The 22,875-nt window shown below is 41.1% G+C and overlaps 1 protein-coding gene across 1 annotated transcript in view; it reads right to left on the bottom strand.

Moving 5' to 3' along the window:
* Nucleotides 1-1,231: 1,231 nt before the first annotated feature.
* SLC2A13 (solute carrier family 2 member 13) overlaps nt 1,232-22,875 on the bottom strand; it is a 358,865-nt gene continuing 337,221 nt past the window's right edge. The window contains exons 8-10 of the mRNA XM_065421661.1: nt 2,586-2,707; nt 2,294-2,446; nt 1,232-1,458 (exon numbers count right to left, since the gene is read on the bottom strand). Of these exons, the coding sequence (XP_065277733.1) occupies nt 1,232-1,458; nt 2,294-2,446; nt 2,586-2,707 (502 nt within the window). The remainder of the gene's footprint in view (nt 1,459-2,293; nt 2,447-2,585; nt 2,708-22,875) is intronic.

Here is a 22,875-nt window from a genome sequence, read left to right as displayed (position 1 = left end):
AGCATCCGGTGGATTTCTCATTCTGCTTATTTCATATTCAGGCTGCTGTAGCAAAAACACCAAATACGTAGGGCTAGAGTCACAAAGGGATTTAGGCACCTAACTGCCACTTTGGGTACCTAAATCCCAGGATCAGGCACCACTGGGATTCACAAAACCCCTGCTCAGTTGCTGCCAAACCCTGTAGGTTCCTAAGCTTTTGCATTAAAAGTTCCCCTTGGTGCTGATATTGTGCCTCTCAGTACATGCACTATGGCTCCCCTGTAGTTGTCTGGATGCCTAAGCCCCAGTGCAATGTACAAACCAGGGGAAGATAGGAATTCCTCCGCCTAACTCGCCTACGGGGCCCAATCTTAGAAGCATGCTCACAGGAGGAGGATGCAGAGGGGGACCTCACTCAACTTTTATCCCAGTGGTTAGAGTACTCATCGGGGATGTGGGAGTGCCCTGGTTCAAGTCGCCCGTCCACCTGAGACAGAGAAGGATCTCAAATAGGGATCTGCCACCTTTCAGGTGAGTGCCCTAACTCCTGGTGTATCTCTAAGAGAGGGCTTGCAGCTGAGAATCCCAAGGAGAGGGAGATGCCTCCCTCCAGCCTGGATTTACGTGCCAAACTCTCAGAGAGGGACAGGGCTTAGGATACTCTCCCCCTACACCCCCCCCCCCCCCCCGGCATCTCCCATTGGCTAGAGGAATCCGCCTAGTGCGCTGGCTTTGGTGAATCCCATTCATAAGTGCCTATATCCTGCCAGTCATTGTACGGGAAGCCTGAGTGCTTAACTCAAATTTTGTGAATCCCAGTGATTTTTTAGGTGCCTAGAATTTTGTGAATCCAGCCCCTGTTCCTAGGTTTATTCTACTTTTATGATTCATCTGGTTGCTGATTAGCTATTACATTATTTTAACTTTTGTCAGCAAAGAAAGATAAGGATATACAGTATGGTACATCGTATGCATTTCATTTGGTATAATGCACAGATACCTGTATTGCACACCATTGGTAAATTCATACAGTTGAAGAATTAAATCCCCCTTGGAAACCATTACTTTCCATGATCAAGAAAACAGTATTACATTTCATTTTCTCCCAAATGAAGTATTTTAGTACACGAAGGCATTTGTAACTAGGCAGTAGAAAGGAGAACCAGACCAGAAGCAGGGCAGTGAGGTCACCAAGAGCTGCTCTTCCCCCAGAAGGCTTTTAAATGATTAATACATCAGCAGCAGAAAATTATTCCACATCAGAAGCATCATTGTCAGACAGATGATAATTACTTCCCTTCACCCGAATATATTCAATATATCTCCCTTCATCAGAATCTGAAATACCACATGTACATAGCCTGTTTTCAAACAAAGATTCAATTTCCTCTAGTTTTTTCCCTTTAGTCTCAGGAAGGCAGCCGTAGATGAAAATGAGTCCCATACCAGCAAACCCTGCATAGAGGAAGAATGCCCCTGCAATACAAAACAACACACATACTAGATTACAGAACTTTATCCCCCCTGTCTTTCCCCCATCTCACACAGATCAAAAGAAACAACAGAATTAGAAGGCTACAGAAATCAAAGAAGTTTGTGACATATGAACCTCAGCATTACAATAAAGGAGTACATGTCTGTGGACATGAGAAAAAAACTGCTTTTTTACATCACTTTATAAGAAATCAAATTAGTAAGGAGCAATACTCCATTTGCTGTTAGAGTAACATGGAAACTCATACAGAGCCTTTTAACTTCCCATCAGTTAAAATAAATAGCAATAACGTTACTGGAGGTCTGCAGTAAAGAGACACATGAAAGGAAAGGTTTGGCTATCCCCCTGGTTGAATGGGCCCTGAGGTGCCCAAAAAACAGAGAAACATCAACAAAAATAGCCAAAAGGATTACAAAGATTAAACCAGGCTCTTGAATTTATCCTATACCTAATCATTATTTACAATGCCTGTATGACCACGTGACTAGACATGTGAGTCCTATCACTAGGGTCTGTGATGGTAATGACATGAAGGAGAATCTCAGATACTACTATGTGATAAAAGATGGCAAATGCTACCCTTTTAAATGGGCACCACAGTATTACACTAAACAGAAGGTTTCCTTCATCTTCCTCATTTTAAATTATCTGTCTACATTCCCTTCTTAAAGAATGAAACTTACTAAACTAGTGTTAATCAAGAGCTTTGCAGCTAAAATTGCATACCACAAAACAGCTAAACTGTAGTAAATCTACGTGGCATGTAAGACAATACAAATGTTAATACTGCAGATTAAGACACAAACAACATCTTACCATAGTATGTAAGGTATTCTGCTGTATGCAAAAATGTCAGTGATACCAGAACATTGAAAATCCAGTTTACGCCAGATGAACATGCATTTCCTGTACTTCTAGCCCAAAGTGGATAGATTTCAGAATTTACTGTCCAGGGCATAGGTCCCATTCCTGAGAATTTAAAAAAAGTTCAATTTTAGTATAACAATCAGATTGAACAGTAAGAGAAGCTTCAAATGGTCTGACCATTAAGAACTTCAAATGTTTGCTATTTACTTAAAGCTATGTGCTAAAACAAGTATTTGTTTACCAGGTGCGAAGAAAACCAAGTATAAAATAAGGCCCAGAAGTGTTGTCCAAGAGTATGGAGTAGGGCAGAAATTGTATGCCCAAAATAATTCTTCTCTTTTGAATCTGGTTTCATTCGAACACCTGAAAAATAACCATATAAAATTATCATTAGATAATCATGTTCAGGGAAATTAGCAGCATTTCAATACAAACGTGGTATCTGGAATGTCTTAATGAAAAAAACGACAGCAGCAGCAAATATATTTTCAAAAATTTTAATGTCAGATCAAGCAAATATAAAGTTAGAAAACTGAATTGTTCCTTAATTTAATAAAGATATTTTGAGCCAAATGCTGCATTCAGATACATACCTATTTCAAAGCCATTCAAAGACATTTTGTTTTTGACATTGTGGCCCAAGGAAGAGTAACCAGAGGCTCTGCACTTAAATAGTGTACTTGTGTTCTTAGGGCCCAATCCTACAATTCTTCAGCTGAATAGTCTTTGCTACACATGAGTAGTCCCACCAAAACCAATTCACATAAACATTACCCATCTGAGTAAGAGGTGCAGCATCAGGCCCATGAGTGGATGTGCTGCAACAGTAGCGTATTCATGGCAGAAGTATGGGATGCTGAACTTTGAACTCAAAGTACATAGTTTTTACACTGGAATCTTTGGACATAGCCAGTAAGGCATTGGCATGTGCCAAAACCAGGAAAAACATGTTTGTATAACAGGGGGGGAAAAGTTATTTTCTTCTAAAGACTATACCAACGTCTATGTATAGTACTACATGACCTAAACTGTATGTAAGGAGAAAGTATTTGAACTGCTGGAGAAAAAGTATGCTTCTCCATCTCCATCTCTCCCACTCTGCATGCATTTAGAAATTGTGCATTTCCAGCAATAATGTGTCCAAAATAGAACTTATGATCCATGCATATAAAAGCACATCAAAATGTAATGTCAAAATAGTTTAGTATCAGTGAACTAGTTTAGTATTTTAGTTTTTATAGATTTAAAGGGACACCAACAACTTGAACTTTTTGAAATTGACTTTTTTTAAAATCAACTTCCTAATAGAGCACTCTTTAAATAGTATGTTTTGATTTATTACAATTCATTAATTATTTTTGTAAGGATTTTACTGTTTATGTTTATAAGGATCTTTTCAGCAAGTCAGAAATTAACTAACTGACTCTACAATGGCCAATTGTGCTGTGAAATGCATAAATAAATAAACTTGAAGGAGATATTTTTTCTCCCTTCCCCCAATAGCTTTTTAATTATAATAACCTTAGCCGTTACTGTTGACTACGATAGTACACATTTTCAGTCAGCAATGTGATTTTTAAGATGACAGTGTCTCTACAGTATAGACACAATGTTAATTATTTGATGACGAAAAAGTATAAAGAATTGAACATCTGTGTGGGTTAAAAATTTCAGATACAGCTGCACACCCATGCATCTGATGTGTCATATAGCATGAGAAACAGGATGCATTGGTGTAAATGGGCAATAAGTAGCGAGGAGGAAGAGCAGGAATTACCGTCTGGAATGTATTGTTGGGCCTGTTATTATTACAGTTGGTTCCCAAAAAACTCCAAAAGAAAAACTGTCACACCTTGGTACGCTGCTGGTTTGTGAAATGAATGATAAATTGCGACAGAGTGCTGAGAACCAGCAGCTGAAGCAGCACATAGCTTTCATCTCCTAACACTGATGTACCTGTGGAACCATACTTCACCCTCTGTACAATAAAGGGCACGTTTAGTAACCCTGTCTCATTCAGTTTCTGCTGGTTTGTTTCTGGCCGTCAGGTGACAAACATATGGCTAACCAAGGCCAGTTAAGTACCCCCATAAAAGATGGCTATCAACTTGCCAGGCAGAAAGAATAAACAGATCTTTAGCAACTGCTGCTACATGGCTATCCAGAAGCAGCTGGCAATCTAACAAGACCCCAGGTGGCAAACCTGATTAAGGGTACGTCTTCACTACAGGGGGGGGGTCGATTTAAGATATGCAAATTCAGCTACGCGAATAGCGTAGCTGAATTCGACGTATCGCAGCCGACTTACCCCGCTGTGAGGACGGCGGCAAAATCGACCTCCGCGGCTTCCCGTCGACTGCTCTTACTCCCACCTTCGCTGGTGGAGTAAGAGCGTCGATTCGGGGATCGATTGTCGCGTCCTGACGGGACGCGATAAATCGATCCCCGAGAGGTCGATTTCTACCCGCCGATTCAGGCGGGTAGTGTAGACCTAGCCTAAGACTGAGGGATCAAGGAAACTGCTATAATCTTTGTGATTTCTTCTGGTTGGCTCTCCCAACTGTTAAACATTACACCAGGTCTTGTCTTATCTCACCTCTGATATTTTGTTTGTGGCTTAGTTCAATGTCATTTTGTACACTGAAATAGCTAGAAAAACAACATCCCCTACCTTTTTTTGGGCAAACTTTTACACTATAAACAGTTTCATGCATTCCTCACTGATGGGTAAAGGTTCAATTTGATTCAGGCAATGTACAGTGTGTGATATTCATGGAAGATTGTTAATTGCACTGGAAGACTATCCTTGTGTGTAAGTTGATGGTTCCTTAAATGCTGAGCAAATGATTTTTGATATATTTAATATCCTAGCACCTGGTGATTGCATAGCCTTCTCCCATCCACCCCTGCATGGTCACCTCCTTTGCATTTGCATCACCATCAAATCATGCAATTGCTCAGACAATGCCTTATAGTTTCATTAGCACACATTTGCTTCGTTCACTGTTACTCTTATTTCATTTGCAGGTGCATAGTAATGAATACAAGCTGATTATTACTTTGAAATGTCTTGTTGCAAACAATACTGTAATTGGTTTTTTTGTTCCTTTCAGTCTGCACTGCAGCTGCCCATCAAAGAAGAGTCCACTGCTTTCTTATGATTTTTTTCCTCACAGTAAATAAAGATGTTACTTTGTTTTATCATCTTGTAGATATATCTACCGGCATGCACCAACCTACTGATTCCCATAGGCATCACCACCAAGAGGCTTGGATGTTTCTTTCTATCACAGTTTTTCTCCAAATGTGTCCTCTTACTTTTGACAGAATGGAATAAACATAAAGCATATGGGGGAAAAACACGTCATTAAAAACCTCCTTCTGCTGGGGCCACTGATCTGCTCTCTCTAGAAACGTCAGTAACGGAGAGGAATTACTGTTTCAAGGAAAGCTGATTCAGTGTCACAGGAATAGGAAAACACAACATTAGAAACTAAATGTTAGTAGAAACTTGGGCAGGTATGATCCTGTGCTTTGTTTATCTTCTCCATAATGAGGTGGCACATGGCACCCAGAAGAAACCCATTAGCTACAGATAGAGATATATATTTGCACTTGCTGAAGGCTGACACATCAAGATATGTAAATAAATAAAACGAATGCAAGGCCAATAGGTTAGACTATGAAGTACTATTAATGTAGTCATTCTAATGCAATCATCTACCATTTTACTAAGAAAATATGTTAATAATAACAACTATACAGCCTGCTGCTACATAAAGAGCTGTATTTGGAACTGCATGAATGGAATAGCTATGGTAGTTACCCAAATGCTTTCTGAGCAATTTCATCACTTTAATGGAAATGCAAATACAAGGAGAAAATTCCATGGCAATAGTTTACAAAAGAAATTATGCAAATCAGGTCCCAGCAGAAAGAGTTTATAAATAACAAGAATGTGTCAGATCATAAAACTATAAGCTGTAAGGATATATCACATCACTTCCCCTTAAATTGCAGCTGAAGTGAAAACATAATAGTCTCACAGTTAAAATATTTTAATGCAAGTTGCTTTTGTCACGTATTTTCTGCAAACACTTTAAGAAGCACCCTTTACTTTAATTAATGGAAACTAAAGAGCCACAGCATATTGAGAAATCTACCCCAAATTACTTTCAGTATTTCAGGAGCACTCAAACTGCTAACAGGAGATTTTATCATCCTCACGGGCTGGAACCAAATCTAGAGCAATAGTTTATATAATGACATAGGCAATGGTGTTCCAGTCAAAAGCCAATTTGTAGTAATTCATGTTAATGTGGTATCACTATTTGTTTTGAACTCAGAGGAGACGCTTATTAACTCTTACCTATAGTAATGCTAGATAAGATTATTGGAACTTCACTTGAGGTAAATATGGTAAAAACTAATTTAAAACAGATGATTAATTGACTGGGTTATTTATTTTTAATACATCCATTTATACATAGTAAGTCACCACTATCGTCATCTCAAGTCAAATGCTGCTAATAATTTTAAAGTTCTTATGCTTACACAGAAGTGTGTCACTTTCTGATTTCACGGTGACCACAGAATGCATTTCTTTATCAGAAAGGTGACTGTAGTTAGGAATATTTGAAAAATCTTATTTTCTAAGGGCTTAATCCAAGGTCTCTTGAAGTTAACTGGAGACTTTCCATGGACTTCAGTTGTCTTTAGATTTTTATAACCATAAATGCGTATTTTTAATGTGCGATATAGTAACACATTTTTAAAACCATGTAAACACTCAGGAGGATACAAACTGCTCTCGGTTGTCCAACGTGTTACAGGTAGAAGTAATGGGATGAAACTGAGAAGAGGATATTTTCCTTGAGAGTCAGCATTAGTTTTCCTAACAATGAGGCCAATTGGACTGCAGAATAACTCCCCAGGGCACTGCTGGAAATACCAGCCTGGGCATAATTTAGAACTACATTAGAGAAATCATTAGGAAGTATATTGGAAAAAAGTTTCAGCAAGGCAAGAGAAGGTGACCCAACCGATCTTTTCCTTCTCTAATTCCTATTAACTTTTGCTTTGTTGTAAGGGTGACATATTGGTGCAACATCATGAAATAGACAATAAGAACATAAGAATGGCCATAATGGGTTAGACCAATGGTCTATCTAGACCAATTATCCCGTCTTTTGACAGTGGCCAGTGCCAGACACTTCAGAGGAAATGAACAGAACAGGGCAATTATCGAGTGTCATCCAGTCTCAGCTTCAGGCAGTTGAAGGTTTAGGGACACCCAGAGCATAGGTGGACAGGATATTACACAACTAGCGCAGAAAAATGTTATATTCCTATAAAGATGGGTATTGTTGTCCCACTAAGCACATTTGTGGGAGTTAGATTTTTAACCAAAAGGATTTTTTCATAGTAAAATGTATTATATATGATGGCCTCCTCTTTACTAATATTCTGGCCTATTCACCAGCCTTTTAGACTAATACAATTAAAAGTTCAAAGCTTTAGTCCATGCAGTCTAAGGATATAAAATAATTTTCTACAAACTCACCAGTGTAATGATTCATCTCTTTAAACTCTTCATAAAATAAACACATTTAAAAATGATCCCCTGTACTTGGAGATGATGTGTAGCTGTCAAGGCTAATTCCCCACTCTGGCACTTCAAGTGCAGAAGGTGGGGGCCCGCAAGGATGTTAAAAATTAATACTGGCCACTTCAGGCTTTTATTAAACTCCCAAGGTTACAGCTTTTCTCTGACCTTGGATTGGTAGATGCTGCCACCACCAAAGTGCAGAACCCCTTTGAGAGCCCAGGAAGGCGCACTTGGGAATTCCTTCCTGTGGGGTACCCTCAAGCCCTTTCATCCCCCCTCCGGGGAAGAGCTCAGAAAGAAAAAAAAAGGAAATCAGCTGTTTCCACCAGCTAATTAAACAACATGTGCACATACCTCTTAAGACACAAAAATCCAATCCTGTTCTTAAAAAAGGTAAATTTTATTAATAAAAAAAAGAAAGAAAATACATCTGGGAACTCAGGCTAGATTTTAAAGAGCAACTATAAGAATTAAGCACCAAGAATCGCTTTCCTGAGGTCCAGTTTAAAGGTTACAAGCAAAACAAAAGCACTTGGGGTTAGCACAGAGGAATCCACAAGTCATAACGCATCTTCCTAGACATTTCCTGATTTACTTACATATCTGTGGTTTTAAATGAGTAGTTTCTAGGTATAATTTTTTCATACCTGGCCCAAGCTTCTTACAGCATAGCTGTTGCCCTGTCTGCCTCTCCCCGGGAGAACAACAGACAGACAGACAAAAGGGGAGTCTTTTTTTTTTCAATTTTAAAAAGTTCTAGCCTTCCAATTGGCTCTTTTGGCCAGGTGATCACTCACTTCCTTTTACCTATGCATAGCAGTGAGACTTTTTAACCCTTTACAGGTAGAGCAATTAGAGAACAGCTACTAAGAGGGATTTTATAGCTACTGGCTGGCTGGGTGTCCATAAAAGGGAGCTACCCCTCCCCCCCTTCATTTATCACAGTAACCCTAGTTGCTGATGGTGTACAAAGACATTGGGTCTGATTCTCATTTACACAACTCTCGCTTTTCATTGCTCGAGCAGTGTGCATCCACTTTGGGGCTATTAATACTCCGAATGCCAAGTTCCTGTGCCAAGTTATAAAGATGATGATGATCCACAATTTACTTTTGCCATAAGATAACAGGGCTGATTCACTGTGGCTGCTCTGCCTCATAGCCTCTGGTGTAAAGGAGAATTAGCTCATTAATTGATCTGACCATTTGAGAATTCAGGGATTTCCAAGTAATAGAGAGGCAATCCCATCCACTGGAATTCAGCATTCAGGCAGATCTAAGTTTCACCTGGGACTGTCTTAGAGCTCACTGGCCCCAGGATCAGAGGAGCGAAAAGCTTAAAGTCATCTTTGCACTCCTTCGTGATCTACAGCATGTGCTCTTCTGGTGCAATTAGGATCTGGGCCAATAACATCAATATTTGGATGCATTTCCTAGTATTTATATTAAAACAGCTCCCGCTATACTCTGCAGGTGATTTTCCCTCTAAGCATCTTTATGCTCTAGCTCAGATGTCTCTAGAATAGAAAAATCTTGCTAACCACATTTAAAAAATAAAACTCAATACTTCTTTTTTTATATTGAACTTTGAAAATGTATTTGAAGAATGGTAAAGATCCAATATGGATGGTTTCAATTTGAAAACCTAACATACATATATATATACATATAAACCCATCCTTTTCTTTAGATGCAGCCTTGTTTCACCACCTGCAGTTTTACAAACGTTCCTCTCCCCAAGCAATGTCTCTACTGCAGAGGGGGGGGGGAGAGAGAGAGAGAGATGATCGTAAGAGTCTCTTCTCCCAGTGTGCTCTGCAGTTGAAAAGAAAGATTCTAGTTAAAAAAAAATATCAAGGATGAAACGACTTGCGTAGGATAAAATGTAAAATGAGATGCTTTTTAATGCAAAAATAAGAAACAGTTACTTACTGTAACTGTGGTTCTTTGAGATATGATGCAGATGTGTATTCTACTAGGTGCATGCCCAAACAGAGCTGGAGAATTTTTCCTAGCAGTACCTATAGGAGGCAGCGCTCGTGTCTTGTGGCCACACCCCTTCCCCTGGCTATCTGAGACAGAGCTGCCTCAATCCCCCTTCAGTTCTTTCCCACCAATCACTCAGTGACTAGACTCTGATGCAGAGAGCATGGAGGGTGGGTCATGAAATGCACAGCTGCATCACATCTCGAAGAACTAGTTACAGTAAGTAATTGTTTCTTCTCCTTCGAGTAGATGCAGCCATGAATTCCATGAATTCACTTAGGTGACTCACAAGTAGTACCCATAGCGGTTGGGACTCAGAGTCTACTTAAACAAGGACTGCAAGACTGCCTTCACAAAGTTTGCATCTGCTCTGGATGTCATGGTAATGCCATAATGATTCATAAACATATGTACTGATGACCATGTTGCAGCCCTGCAAATGTCCAATATTGAGACGTCACTTAAGAATGCCACTGATGTAGCTTGCACTCTGGTAGAAGGGGCTTGCTCCCACTGAGGGGGGTATAGATGAGCCTATTTCACGTGCAGTCTTGATACAGGATGTTACCCATTTAGAGATCATCTGTGAAGAGACCGCTTGCCCCTTCACAGGGTCTGCACATGACACAAACAGGCAAGGCGAAGCACTAAAGGGTTTAATCCTGTCCGGGTAGAAGGCTAGACATCGTCTGATGTCTAACATGTGAAGGCACTACTCCTCTGAGGTGAATGCAGCTTAGGACAGAATACAGGTAAATACACTGCCTGGTTCCAACGAAACTGAGACCACTTTAAACAAAAATTTGGAGTACGGCTGTAAGGTCACTTTGTCTTTGGAGAACTGTATATAAGGAGGGTCTGCCATCAAAGCCTGCAGCTCACATGCTCTCCTTGCGGATGTTATTGCCACCAGGAGTGTAGGTTTTTGACACAAGAGAGGCAAGGGCCAAGATGTCAGGGGCTTGAATGGAGGGCCCATCAGAGCCTCTAAGATTGTGCTAAGGTCTCACAAAGGAACTGTTTCCCACTCCAGCGGATGGAGACAAAGAATTCCTTTTAAGAATCTTGCTACCGTGACATTGGAAAATACCAATCTTCCATGAATGGGTGAATGAAATGCTGAGATCACCGCCAGATGCACCTTCAAGGCCCGACAAGTGAAGATGCAGCAAGAACAGTGCCGGCTGAACTCCACTGGCCAACGACCACATTGAAAACTGCTTCCATTTTGCTGAATAGGCCATTCTGATAGAGGGCTTTCAAGAAGTCCAGGATCAACGGAGGGAAGTGGACCAATCTGTCAAAGGGGTGAAGGGTTGGACAGTAAACTGGCCTGAGCCACATTTTAAGAGGGCGAAGGCGCAACATGGCAAACTGAACCACCTGTGTGCATGTGGCCCAAGAGTCTCAGGCACAAGTGCACCATCATTGAAGGTTGGGACTGCAGACTGAGACAAAGGTGACCAATTGTCTGAAAACAGTCGGTTGGCAAAAATGCTCTTGAACTTGTAAGATTCATATCCACAGAGACATCCAGAGTGAATCTGGAGAGGCAACTGATGAAGCAGAACATATATTTTGGAGCAAAAGTGCAGTATTCCTTTCAATGCAGGACCTGATGATATGTACGTGGTCTTAATGCCATCTGAACTAAGACTCAACGCATAACTCTCTTTGCCAACAGATGAATAATAAATTGATTTCAAAAGTAACTGAATTCTGAAATATCAACAAGCATCTTTTCTCACAGTTTCCGAGTCACTGGCTCACATGCCTCAGAATGGACCCATTGAAAATGTAAGCCTTTCTGGAGGAGCTTATGTCCACATCCACAATTCTTACATCTGTAACTTACATCTGGAGTAACGTCTTGATCATTAAAACACACATTAAAACACACAGGTAAGTAAAGCATTTTATGCCAGATGATCAGCCTCAATTTAAAAAGCAAAACAGATCTAGGCTTGAAAAATGTGCACATGATGTTTACCACTGTGCTTAGCTAGATGCTGCTTCACTTCTGGTTACACAATAATATCAGGGGCATCTTCGGACAGTTGCAGCATTTTGCTAAGACTTCTAATGAGCTTTTGAAATACTGACATCCACCAAAAGGAAAGATATTGGAAAAAGAGATTACTTTGGGCAAGAAACCTAATGTCATGTTTGCAAGGTTCTTGGTGAGACTAAACAGGAATAAATATGAATACTGTTCTAGCAGGATGACTAACCTTTATCTACCTGTCATTCCTAGAGCTTTCTATAGATCCCAGCGTTATAGTATCTGATAACTAAATGTGGAGAATTTTAGATTATATGTTCCTTGGCAAAGAAGAGAAATATTACTGGGCATTTTAACTGGACAGCAGCTATAGTAATTGGAGCAGGCCAAAGTATCTAATAAATGTCAAACTGAAGTGGTAACAGCAGTTTCTGTCTCTGTGCAATGCAGTGCACAGCACATAAGTTCGATAGCAGCAAGTATGGCTAGAACAATACTAATGAGAAAATATTCACTGCCAGTTGTATGACTGGCAGTTCCTACTGCAGGTCTGGGAAATAAAAAGCACAGGTTACAAGGATAAATAAAAATCTCATAAAAGCTCAGCCATTTTGCTCTTTGCGCTTCATTGTGTACTGTATTTTGCTATGAATTATTTTTGCAATAAAATGTCTACATTAAAATTGGTGTTTCAGAGAAACCTGTTGCCAAGGCACCATTGTTTTGGAAAATTCTGACAAGCCTTATTTTCAGGGTCAGTGTCCACCTGCTCACACTTAGCAATGAAGCCAGGGTCGCCCAGAGGATTCAGGGGGCCTGGGGCAAAGCAATTTCGGGGGCCCCTTCCATAAAAAAAAGTTGCAATACTATAGAATACTATATTCTTGTGGGGGCCCCTGCGGGGCCCGGGGCAAATTGCCCCACTTGCCCCCCCCTCTGGGCGGCCCTGAATGAAGCTACGTTGGAACTTTTGGAAGGTAGCAGGGAAAGCCCTGCTTTCTATATATTTGGCAAAGTTCTAAGCAACTGAAAAGGGTAGATGATTTTTATAATGGGTATTTTATAATTGGAAGTGTTGGCCAGTCTGAATAATAGATGGTATTACCTGTCCCATCCATAATATATTTAGTTTACATATGAGATGTTTACATTAATTGGTGCTGTTTCGAGGAGCTAGATGAAAATTTATGCTGCGCTGCTAGAACTTTACAGCTTAGTCTAGTGGACTGAGCTTGGTGCTGAAGTGAGGGGCTCTTTCCCTGGTTCTGCTGCTGGCTTGCTGTGTGGCCTTGATTCCAGACACTAGGAGCTTCTGTTCCAAAGCCCACTGAACTCAGTCTGAGTCTTTACATTGACTTCAGCGGATTTGGGATCAGGCTCTTAGTGTCTCTGTTCTGCCACTGGTAAAATGAAAATGATAATACTTAAATACCTACACCTATGGGGGAGTTGTGAGGGTTATTAATTTTACAGCATTTTGAAAATATCAAGCCCCTGTAAGTGCTAAGCATTAAATGAAATATCAAATCTTACTTCCAGAGCTGGGCTGTCATCCATTAGACTGATGCACAAACAAAGTATATCATGTTAATTTCAAGCTGTACTGGAAACATGAAGGGGATTTTTTTTTTTTTTTTTTTGGTGAGCAGAAAAGGCAAGATTAGTCTTTTCAGGTTTTTGAGCGCGTATTAAAAAATTGGAGACTCAAGTAAAATAAACCAGGAATAAACATGCTTGGGACAGTGGTTTTTTTATTCTTTCTTTTTCACATGCAATATTTTAAAGATATTAATTATATTATGGTTAAAAATGCTGGATTGACAGCAATGGGAAATAAGTTCTATTAATACTCACAGTAAGCATAGCCTGGGCAACTGCAGTGCAAGTTTTCTTACACTGTCTGAACAAGGTAACTCACCATTAACCTGAAAGGACCCCCTCTATAGTAAAGCAGCATCACTGCCATTTCGGGCCATAGCCTGGGCTTTGACTGGTATTACAAGGGTGCCAACTGTGGCAGTGTTATTTTAAGTAAAGGGCTATATTTTAAAAATTTAGTGCATACATCATTTTGCTTTAACATTATGTATAATACACATATATGTTTGTTGCATTTGTGCCATTACAAGTAAAGCATGACTCCAGTGTGTTGCATTTTTTCAAATATTCCTTTGTTTACCTAAAGTGCCCCCAAAATTGATTGCTTCTCTACTCCTACGGCAATTCTAGGCACCACAGCAGGCCAGGGTGCTATACCATTGCCACCATCCATTACATCAAAATCATTAGTGGTGACAGATCTCAGGTTATTCTGTTCTAAATGCCTGGGCCTTGCCACTTTAGCTAAAAGAAAATATCCTTTAGCAGTAGCTTGATTAGAGCTTGTGAAATTCACTTGAGAGGGTTTGATCCTAGTAGTACAGAAACACTTGTCAGTACATTGTACTAAATGTCAATTTCCCCGTATTGGATATTGCTTTCTGAACCTTCTCTCATCTTCCTTCTTCCAGGAAGCTCTACAGGCATCTTAATGCCTCAAATCAATAATGAAGCTTTCTTTCTTTATCTCATACATATTTTAATATAAAAAAACTCAGCGCTTTCATTTATCTCGGCACACCCAGGCATAAGAAAACTACCTGCATAATTTTTCCATGAAAATAACAAATGCAATTTAATAATTGTATCTTCACTCATGCTCCTCAAATTCTGGCAGAGAACAGCATGCTGCACATGTTTGTATCAGATTTTATATGCTATACTATGTGCATCTAACTCTGCCCATGATTGCCTGTACTTATGCATGCATGCTAATTTCCTAGGATTTAACCCAAAATGTTTAAACAGTTTTATTCTGATAGTAGCATTTTTCATAGGCTGTTTGAAAAATCTGTGCTGTCTTCTTGCTTTGCAGCTGCAGCTTTCTTTACCCAATCAATAAAATGCTGGAGCTATTATTCAGTCAACAGACTGTCAAAAGATGTAAAATAGCTAGTCATTGGTGAAGAGTCATTCACCAATGACTACGGTGAAACTGCTGCTAACAAAATCATGCATCTCCCTAATACATTTCTAAATTAGCTGCTCTGCGTTTAGCCTAAGCTTGGCTAAGTAACCTCTAAATATGAGGCATTACCTGCTGAATGTGGTAAGAAGTCTACCCAAGACAACTTCTTAGCCATTTATTAAGAATAAACAGAAAAGGGGCAACATGCTACTAACAGATGTCAAAGAAGACTGTAGTACAAGTTCATGAATTCATAGAGTCTAAGATCAGAAGGGACCATCAGATCCTCCAGTCTGACTTTCTGCATATCAAAGATCTAACCCAACCAATTACCCCTGCATTGAGCCCACAACTTAGTCTGACTAAAGTCTGTTTTCCAGAAAGGCGTCCAGTCTTGGTCTGAAGATTGCAGCAGAGGGAGAATCCATCACTTTCCCGGGAGTTTGTTCCAGTGGCTAATCACCCTCCCAGGTAAAAATGGGTGTCTTATTTGTAATTTGAATTTCTCTGTCTTCAGCTTCCGGCCATGATTTCCTATTATGCCTTTCTCTGGTAGATTAAAGAGCCCCCTAGTACTCAGTATTTCTCCCTGTGAAGGTTATACACTGTAGTCAAGTCACCTTTCAATCTTCTTTTTGATAAGCTAAAATGATGGAGCACTTTATTTTTCACAGTAAGGCATTTTCTCCAGCCCTAAAATCATTGTTGTGACTCTTTTCTGCACCCTCTCCAATCTTTAAAAATTCAGTTCTGATGCCATTATCAGTCTCAATAATGCTGTATACAGAGATAAAATCACCTCTCTGCTCCTGCCCTGTTGTCATAATTTTTTTTACTACTCTGCCAATCTTTGTGTCATCTGCAGATTTTATCAGTAGGAATTTTATATTTATTTCCAGATCATTGATGAAGATGTTGAATAGTGTTGAGTCTATTGATCCATCCGGATCCCTACTAGAAATACCCCATTCGATGATGATTCTTCAAAGACAACTACTTTTTGAGAGTTGTCAGTTAGCCAGTTCTTAATCCTTTCACATGTTCTCATATTGATATTGTATAGTGCTAGTTTTTTAATTAAAATGTCATGTGTTACTAAGTCAAATGCCTAATAAAAGTCTAAGTATATTACATTTACATAGTTACCTTTAACAAAGAGACTTGTAAGCACATCAAACAATGAAATGAGGTTTGTCAACACTTATTTTCCATAAAGCCATATTGACTGGCATTGATGATATTCCTATCCTTTAATTCTTTTTCACCTGAATCCTGTATCAACTTTTTTTGTTAGCTCTTGACTTTCCTGGTACAGAGCATATGTGTTACATTGTGTTACAATCACTCCTCCTAAAGGATTCTAGGCAATATGTGTCTGATCCAAAGCTCACTGATGTCAATGGGAATCATTTCATTGGCTTCAAATGGCTTAACATCAGATCCTGTGTACCTATGGATTCTCACAATTCATGAGATTTATAGGATTTATTATTTATCTTACAGAAGTGCCAAGAGGCCCAAACCAAGATTAGAGGCCCATTGTGGTAGATGCTGTACAAAACATAGTAAGACAGTCCCTACCCCAAAGAGCTTATAATCTAAATAGAGAGGGCTGACAAAGCACAGAAGAAAGGAACTAGCATGTTTTTAACACAATCTATTTTCCTAATCACAACATGATCCATATAAATAGGATAATATGACTTCTAATTGGGTACTCAACGTTGTTAGGCTAAAATGAAAGGAACTGTAGCTCTCTACTAGACTAATAATAATGGAGTTTCAGTGCATTATGAGATGTCAGTTGAATCCATTTTCACATTAACACACTTCTACAGTGTCTCCACATTAGTACTAAATCAGCAGTAGAGGACAAACTTTTAGTTAAAGTTTCAATAACTGAAAGTTACTTTTTAAAAAAATCAGGAATTCAGTTAATAAATCCTTGATTTTTTTTTAACAGAATTTAACTACTGTATTTCATAGAAAGCATAGGCAAGCCTGCACCAGATACCTTCTTAGGTAAGCAATGAAAATCCTTATATTACTCCTGGGGGAATTCTGCCCCACTAAGCACACACAGAATTCCTGTCCCCTGCAGAAAATACACCTTTCACTCACCAGGGGCTGCTGTGGTGCCAGAAGAGAGGGCAGCCAGCTCAGGGCCAAAGCAGCCAGTTGTGGAGACGGTGGGGGCAGTGGCTGCCATCCTCACAGCACCCGGCCCGCAGGATCAGGTGAGGCATGGGATATGGGGGGGACAGACAGAGTGGGGCAGAGGGTTGCTAGGGGCCAAACAGACTTCAGTTAGGAAGGGCTAGTGGGGGGTACAGACTGGGGTGAGGGCACAGGAGGTAGTCTAGTGACAGCATTGAGCCAAGGGTTGAATGGGAGTGGAGTGCAGGGCGACATGGGGATGGGGGGAAAAGAGGTGGCTGAGTGGGGGTGCAAGGACACAAGGGGATGGGTGGAGGGGGGTGCAGGGACATATGGGGACAGGGGAGAAGGGGTGGCTGAGTGGGGGATGCAGGGACACATGGGGATGGACGAGGAGGGGTGGCTGAGTGGGGGTTCAGGGACACACGGAGACAAGGGCAGATGTGCCTGACTGAATGGGAGAGGTTAGGGGTTAGCCAGGGTCTGCATGGGGAAGGCTCCCCAACTCCCTAACAATCCCACCCCCCCCAAAAAAGCCTGTTTCATACTTTTCCCACCCATACCCAACAACCCTCCAGGTTCACTCCCAGTCTCCTTTTCAGTAATTACTTCCCTCTCCCTCAGCTCCTCCATTACCAATAACTCCCCCAAGCATTTGCAATGTTTTTGAGAGGTGCAGGAAATATGTTTCTGTATTGTAGTTTAAATGAATTATTACTGAAAGTTCTGTATTAATATCCTTAGTAAGGAATCTATTTGTCAAAAATCATTTCCTGAATCTTTTTTGTGGTCTGTACTGTTACAGACACACTTGCTGACAGGTATTTTGAAATAAATTACCAAAATAATTGAAACTGAGATGATTATATTGTATTATTTTGACAATTAAATTATGCAGAAATTTGCAGAATTTTAAAATATTGTGCACTGAATTTTTTGGCACAGAATTGTTCCAGGAGTATTATATGTATGATTTGAAAACAAGTTTTGTTATGTCAAGCATATATAGGAACAAATGCAGAAATGTAACCAACTGGCAACATTAATTGAGATGGTCGGGTGACTAAGGGTATCAGCATGGTTTATTTGGTAGTACTTTCACACCTGGGACAAAATGATTACCCGGCATAGGCCCTGCTGCACAAAAGGGATACTGCACAGTGAGCTATGCTATACGTTCGAATCTTTTCTATTCTATCATCTCCTCTGTTAATTTCTGGAGAAGTTAAGGATTCCAGATTAAAGAAACTGTAACAGGTTTCACGACCCGCCACTCTTCCTGGGGCCTGCCTGCTCTCCCCAATAAGGCTCAGAGAGGCTTCAGGGTTGTGCAACACCCGTGTCTTTATTTACTTAAGGTTGTCCCATCACCAGTGTCCATCTATACACAAGTTTTACAGGTAGAATCAGCCTTCAGCTACGAGGTCTCCAGCTCCCTCCCTGACTGACTTCTCCCTTGCTGCCCCCTGCCTTTTGGCTCCCTCCCAGCCTTTATAGCCCTTGGCTTGTCAGGCCAGCAGGTGTTGCCAATCCTCAGGCCAGCATCAGGCCTTTTCCATCAGCCCCAATCTGCTTCCCTTGATTGGAACTGACCGGGCAGGGGCTAATTAGGTGCTTTTGCACTAGCACCCTGCTCCAGTGATTCATGGCCAAGGAAGAGCATAAGATGTAGTTAAGTACACAGCAGCTGCTGTGAGTACCTATGTGGTCATTTATCCTAATATTTTTTGTTCAGCAGTTAGTATCAAACTTAGGAGGAGAGCGGAATGAATTGATTTTTCAGCTTTGGGACCAAATTCAAAAATCCAACAAAGAATCTGGTTCGTTTCAAACTAAAACTGATTTTTTTTTTCAGTTTTTCTCACCTAACAAAAAACTGAAAAATTTGGATTAAAAAAACACCCACAACGAAAAACACATATGTTTACATAGTTCAGCCTCTGACTAAAAATGTTCAACTTTGGATTGGTTTCTGAACTGAGTGTCCTCTTCGATGCTGACATATTCTACTTCCAAGCATCTTCAATTTTTGTTGTTATACTCCTTCAGACCCCCTATTATGCTTCATTGATATCTTCCATGTGGCTTCCTCCAAACCATTAGCTTCAATGCACCTTTTCTTCTGTCATACTGACTTCATGTGTTTCCAGCTTCATTCTTCATTATATACTTCATGAACCAATAAAGACATCTCTCTACTTCCTTGCAGGACAATATCAGACATATGTATCTGGCCTTTCTTTTATGCTCTCCTGAGCGTATGAAAAGTTCTCCTCAAAACAGGGAGAAACAGAACACTGCATTTATCCTGGTTTTAAAGATCTATTATTTGAAACTTTATAGCAGCTATTAGCTCTCATCCGGCCCAATCCATTATAGCAACTCTAATATACAGTGCATCTAAAGAATAAGAAGAGAAAAATGCAAATACCTGTTTTTGTCATAGGAACAATGATTATATTAATTGCAGCTGACTTTTTTTTTCCTCCTAAAATTATTTCTACTATTCTAGAGGTGGAAGGGGATAATAAACTCTTCAGGGAAGGGGCTGCGTATGTCTGTGTTTGTATAGTTAGTACCTAGCACAATGGGGCTCTGCTCTTGATTGGGGCCTGTGGCTTTTACTGAAATAAAAATTCAAAATAATTAATAATTCATTAGTGCAGTTTCACAATTTTATCAGGTGCAAACCACAAATTAACTGAAAATTTAAACAAAAAAGCTGAAAGCTTATGAAGAGCTAGACAATAGCTTTGAAAAGGTACTCACTGTATGTTCAATTGACTAATTACTAACGGTATCTTCTGTAGAAATGTAATTGCTGATTAGTCAGATTTAAGTTTAAGCAGTTTACATTAACACCATTGTTCATAATCTGGCCACTTTAACCCAAAATTTTAAGATACAAAAGAAAGGCATGCACAGTTTTGGCTATTTAGTAGATTGGGCTAAAAAACGTAAAATATGTTTAATAAAAATGTGTAACATTTTCATTTTTGTCTGAAAACTTAAAAAAACCTTTTTGTTTTTCAGACACCCCCCCAATTAAAAAACAAATCGTTTTATATTTCCTACACTGCCTTACTCCCTCCACCCCTTTTTTTCCCCCTCTCTCCCCTCTTCTTCCTCCTTTTTAGTGGGAAAAAGGAAAAAAACAGGGGCAGAAGAAGGAAGGAAAAAAGGGGTGTCAGAAGAAAACAAAAAAAGAACAAATTTTTGGTTTTCAGTTTAAAAATCCCGAAGATTTTTTTTTAAGTTATGTTTTTTTCATTAAAAAAATTGTAACATTTAGAGAGGAAAAAAACCCCAATGTTTCTGTGAGAATTTTCAAAGCCAAGCCTCTCTTTGCTTAAAAAAAAAGGTTTTGAACTCAACATTTTAACTAGCTCTACTATTCTGGCCTTTAAATACCTGACTGCGCACACATATCAGGTACTTAGAGTATATCGACATAGCCTGCGGAAGCCAGCCTCCCAGCCCAGGTTGACAAACGTGGGGTAGTGGGGCTCATGCTAACACTCTAAAAATAGCTGTGTAGAATGTGTTTTGAAGTTGTGGCTTGGGCTGGAACTCTGAAGCCTAGGGAAGGGGTGGGCTTCAAAAAGAGACCCGGTAAAGACCTTGTGGAAATTCAGAGCCATAAAGATTTGAACACTTATGGTGCAATTTATCTGGCAAAATTATACACAGCACTCACAACTTTGAGGTAAAAGCAAAAACAAAGTGCCTGACACACATTTGCATTTGTGCCCAGAAAACTATTTTCAAGATTTCAAAATGCAAAATCCAACACCACCAGCTTTGTGGATAAGATGGCTCTACAGGTATATTTAGATGACTGTGAGTGAGTGAGAGAGAGAGAGGGCCTGATTGTCAGGGCCGGCTCTAGGATTTTTGCCGCCCAAAGCAAAAACAATTTTGGCCGCCCCCCCACTTTTTTTAATTACCCCCACCCCTGGCCCCGCCTCAACTCCACCCCTTCCCCAAATCCCCAGCCCTGCCTCCTCCCCCCAGGCTCTCAAGCCTGGGAGGGAGAGCAGCGGCGCGCGAAACAACCGTTTCGCGCGCCGCGGCCGCTCGGGATCTCCCCCTCCCTCCCAGGTTTGAGAGCCTGGGAGGGAGGGGGAGACTCCGAGTGGCCGCGGCGTGGGCGCCGCTTCTCCCCCTCCCTCCCAGGCTCTCAAGTCTGGGAGGGAGGGGGAGCAGCGGCGCGCGAGCGGCAGCGGAGGTGCGCTAGGGCGGCCGGGGCACATTTTTAGGGGCGGCATTCTGGCGCCGGCCCTGCCGCCCCTAAAAATGTGCCGCCCCAAGCACCAGCTTGTTTTGCTGGTGCCTAGAGCCGGCCCTGCTGATTGTTATAAAAAGGCAGCCAGTTGCTAACTAGCTGAGTGGCGAACAGCGGAGAGGCTAACAGAGGGAGTGTGCTTGGGATCTGTCTGAGAGGAGCTATGCTAAGTGCTGCATTAGGGGGGCTGTGTTGGGAGCTGGCGGGGTGAGTATCTGAGTGTCTGTTGCGGGGACAGTTTGTCAGTTTGACCGTGTGCTTGATTGTTTGAAAAGTGTGAATTGGGAGTGTTTTGTTCCATGTGGGCCTTGAGTGTTGTTATAAAAAGGCAGCTAGTTGCGAACCAGCTGAGCGGTGAACAGCGGAGAGGCTAACAGAGGGAGTTTGCCTGGGATCTGTCCGCCTGGAGAGAGCCCACTGAGGATTTCATCTTAAAGGCTTCTCTGAGTAGTAACTGCAACAGCTGAGGAAGCTCTTAGAAGGAAGGTAATATGGATGGTGAGCGAACAGCTGCTGTGACCCGCACAGGCTGTACCATGTTTATCTTTCTTCCACAGGACAGAAGCGACTTTGTACAGACAAAGTGCAAGCTGATCTCCACATTGGAAGAGAAGGATCAAGGACTGGAGAAATAAGTATCAACCCTGCGTTGCATAAGAGAAAATGAAGATTTCCTGGACAGACGTCAGGATATGCTTCTGCGGGCACAACATTCTGAAGAATCAGAGCAGGCTGCGCAGCGGGGACAAAAGGACGGTGAAGAAAATTGGCAGCATGTGACCTCCAGAAGAAGAAAGAGGAGCATCCATGTACCAGCAATGCAGATACAGGTGAGCAACTGTTTCATGTTCTCTCCACAGGTACGAATGCGGAGAGTGGACTAGATGATACATCTGACGGAAGGGAACAGAAGGAGACTCCACCGACTGGAAGGCATGAGATGCACTTTCCTAGGGATGGGGGTTCCACGACCACCACTCCCAAGAGAAGGAGGCGGGTGGTGGTGGTTGGGGACTCCCTCCTAAGGGGGACTGAGTCATCTATCTGCCGTCCCGATCGGGAAAGCTGAGAAGTGTGCTGCTTGCCAGGAGCTAGGATTCACAATGTGATGGAGAGACTGCCGAGACTCATCAATCCCTCGGATCGCTACCCCTTCCTGCTTCTCCACGTGGGCACCAGTGATACTGTCAAGAATGATGTTGAGCGGATCACTGCAGACTACATGGCTCTGGGAAGAAGGATAAAGGCGTTTGAGGCGCAAGTGGTGTTCTCGTCCCTCCTCTCTGTGGAAGGAAAAGGCCCAGGTAGAGACTGTCGAATCGTGGAAGTCAATGAATGGCTATGCAGGTGGTGTCGGAGAGAAGGCTTTGGATTCTTTGACCATGGGATGGTGTTCCAAGAAGAAGGATTGCTAGGCAGAGACGGGCTCCACCTAATGAAGAGAGAGAAGAGCATCTTCGCAAGCAGGTTGGCTAACCTAATGAGGA

Source organism: Emys orbicularis, chromosome 1 (assembly GCF_028017835.1).
Source record: "Emys orbicularis isolate rEmyOrb1 chromosome 1, rEmyOrb1.hap1, whole genome shotgun sequence".
Taxonomy (NCBI): domain Eukaryota; kingdom Metazoa; phylum Chordata; order Testudines; family Emydidae; genus Emys; species Emys orbicularis.
This window is presented reverse-complemented; position numbering and strand designations above follow the sequence as displayed.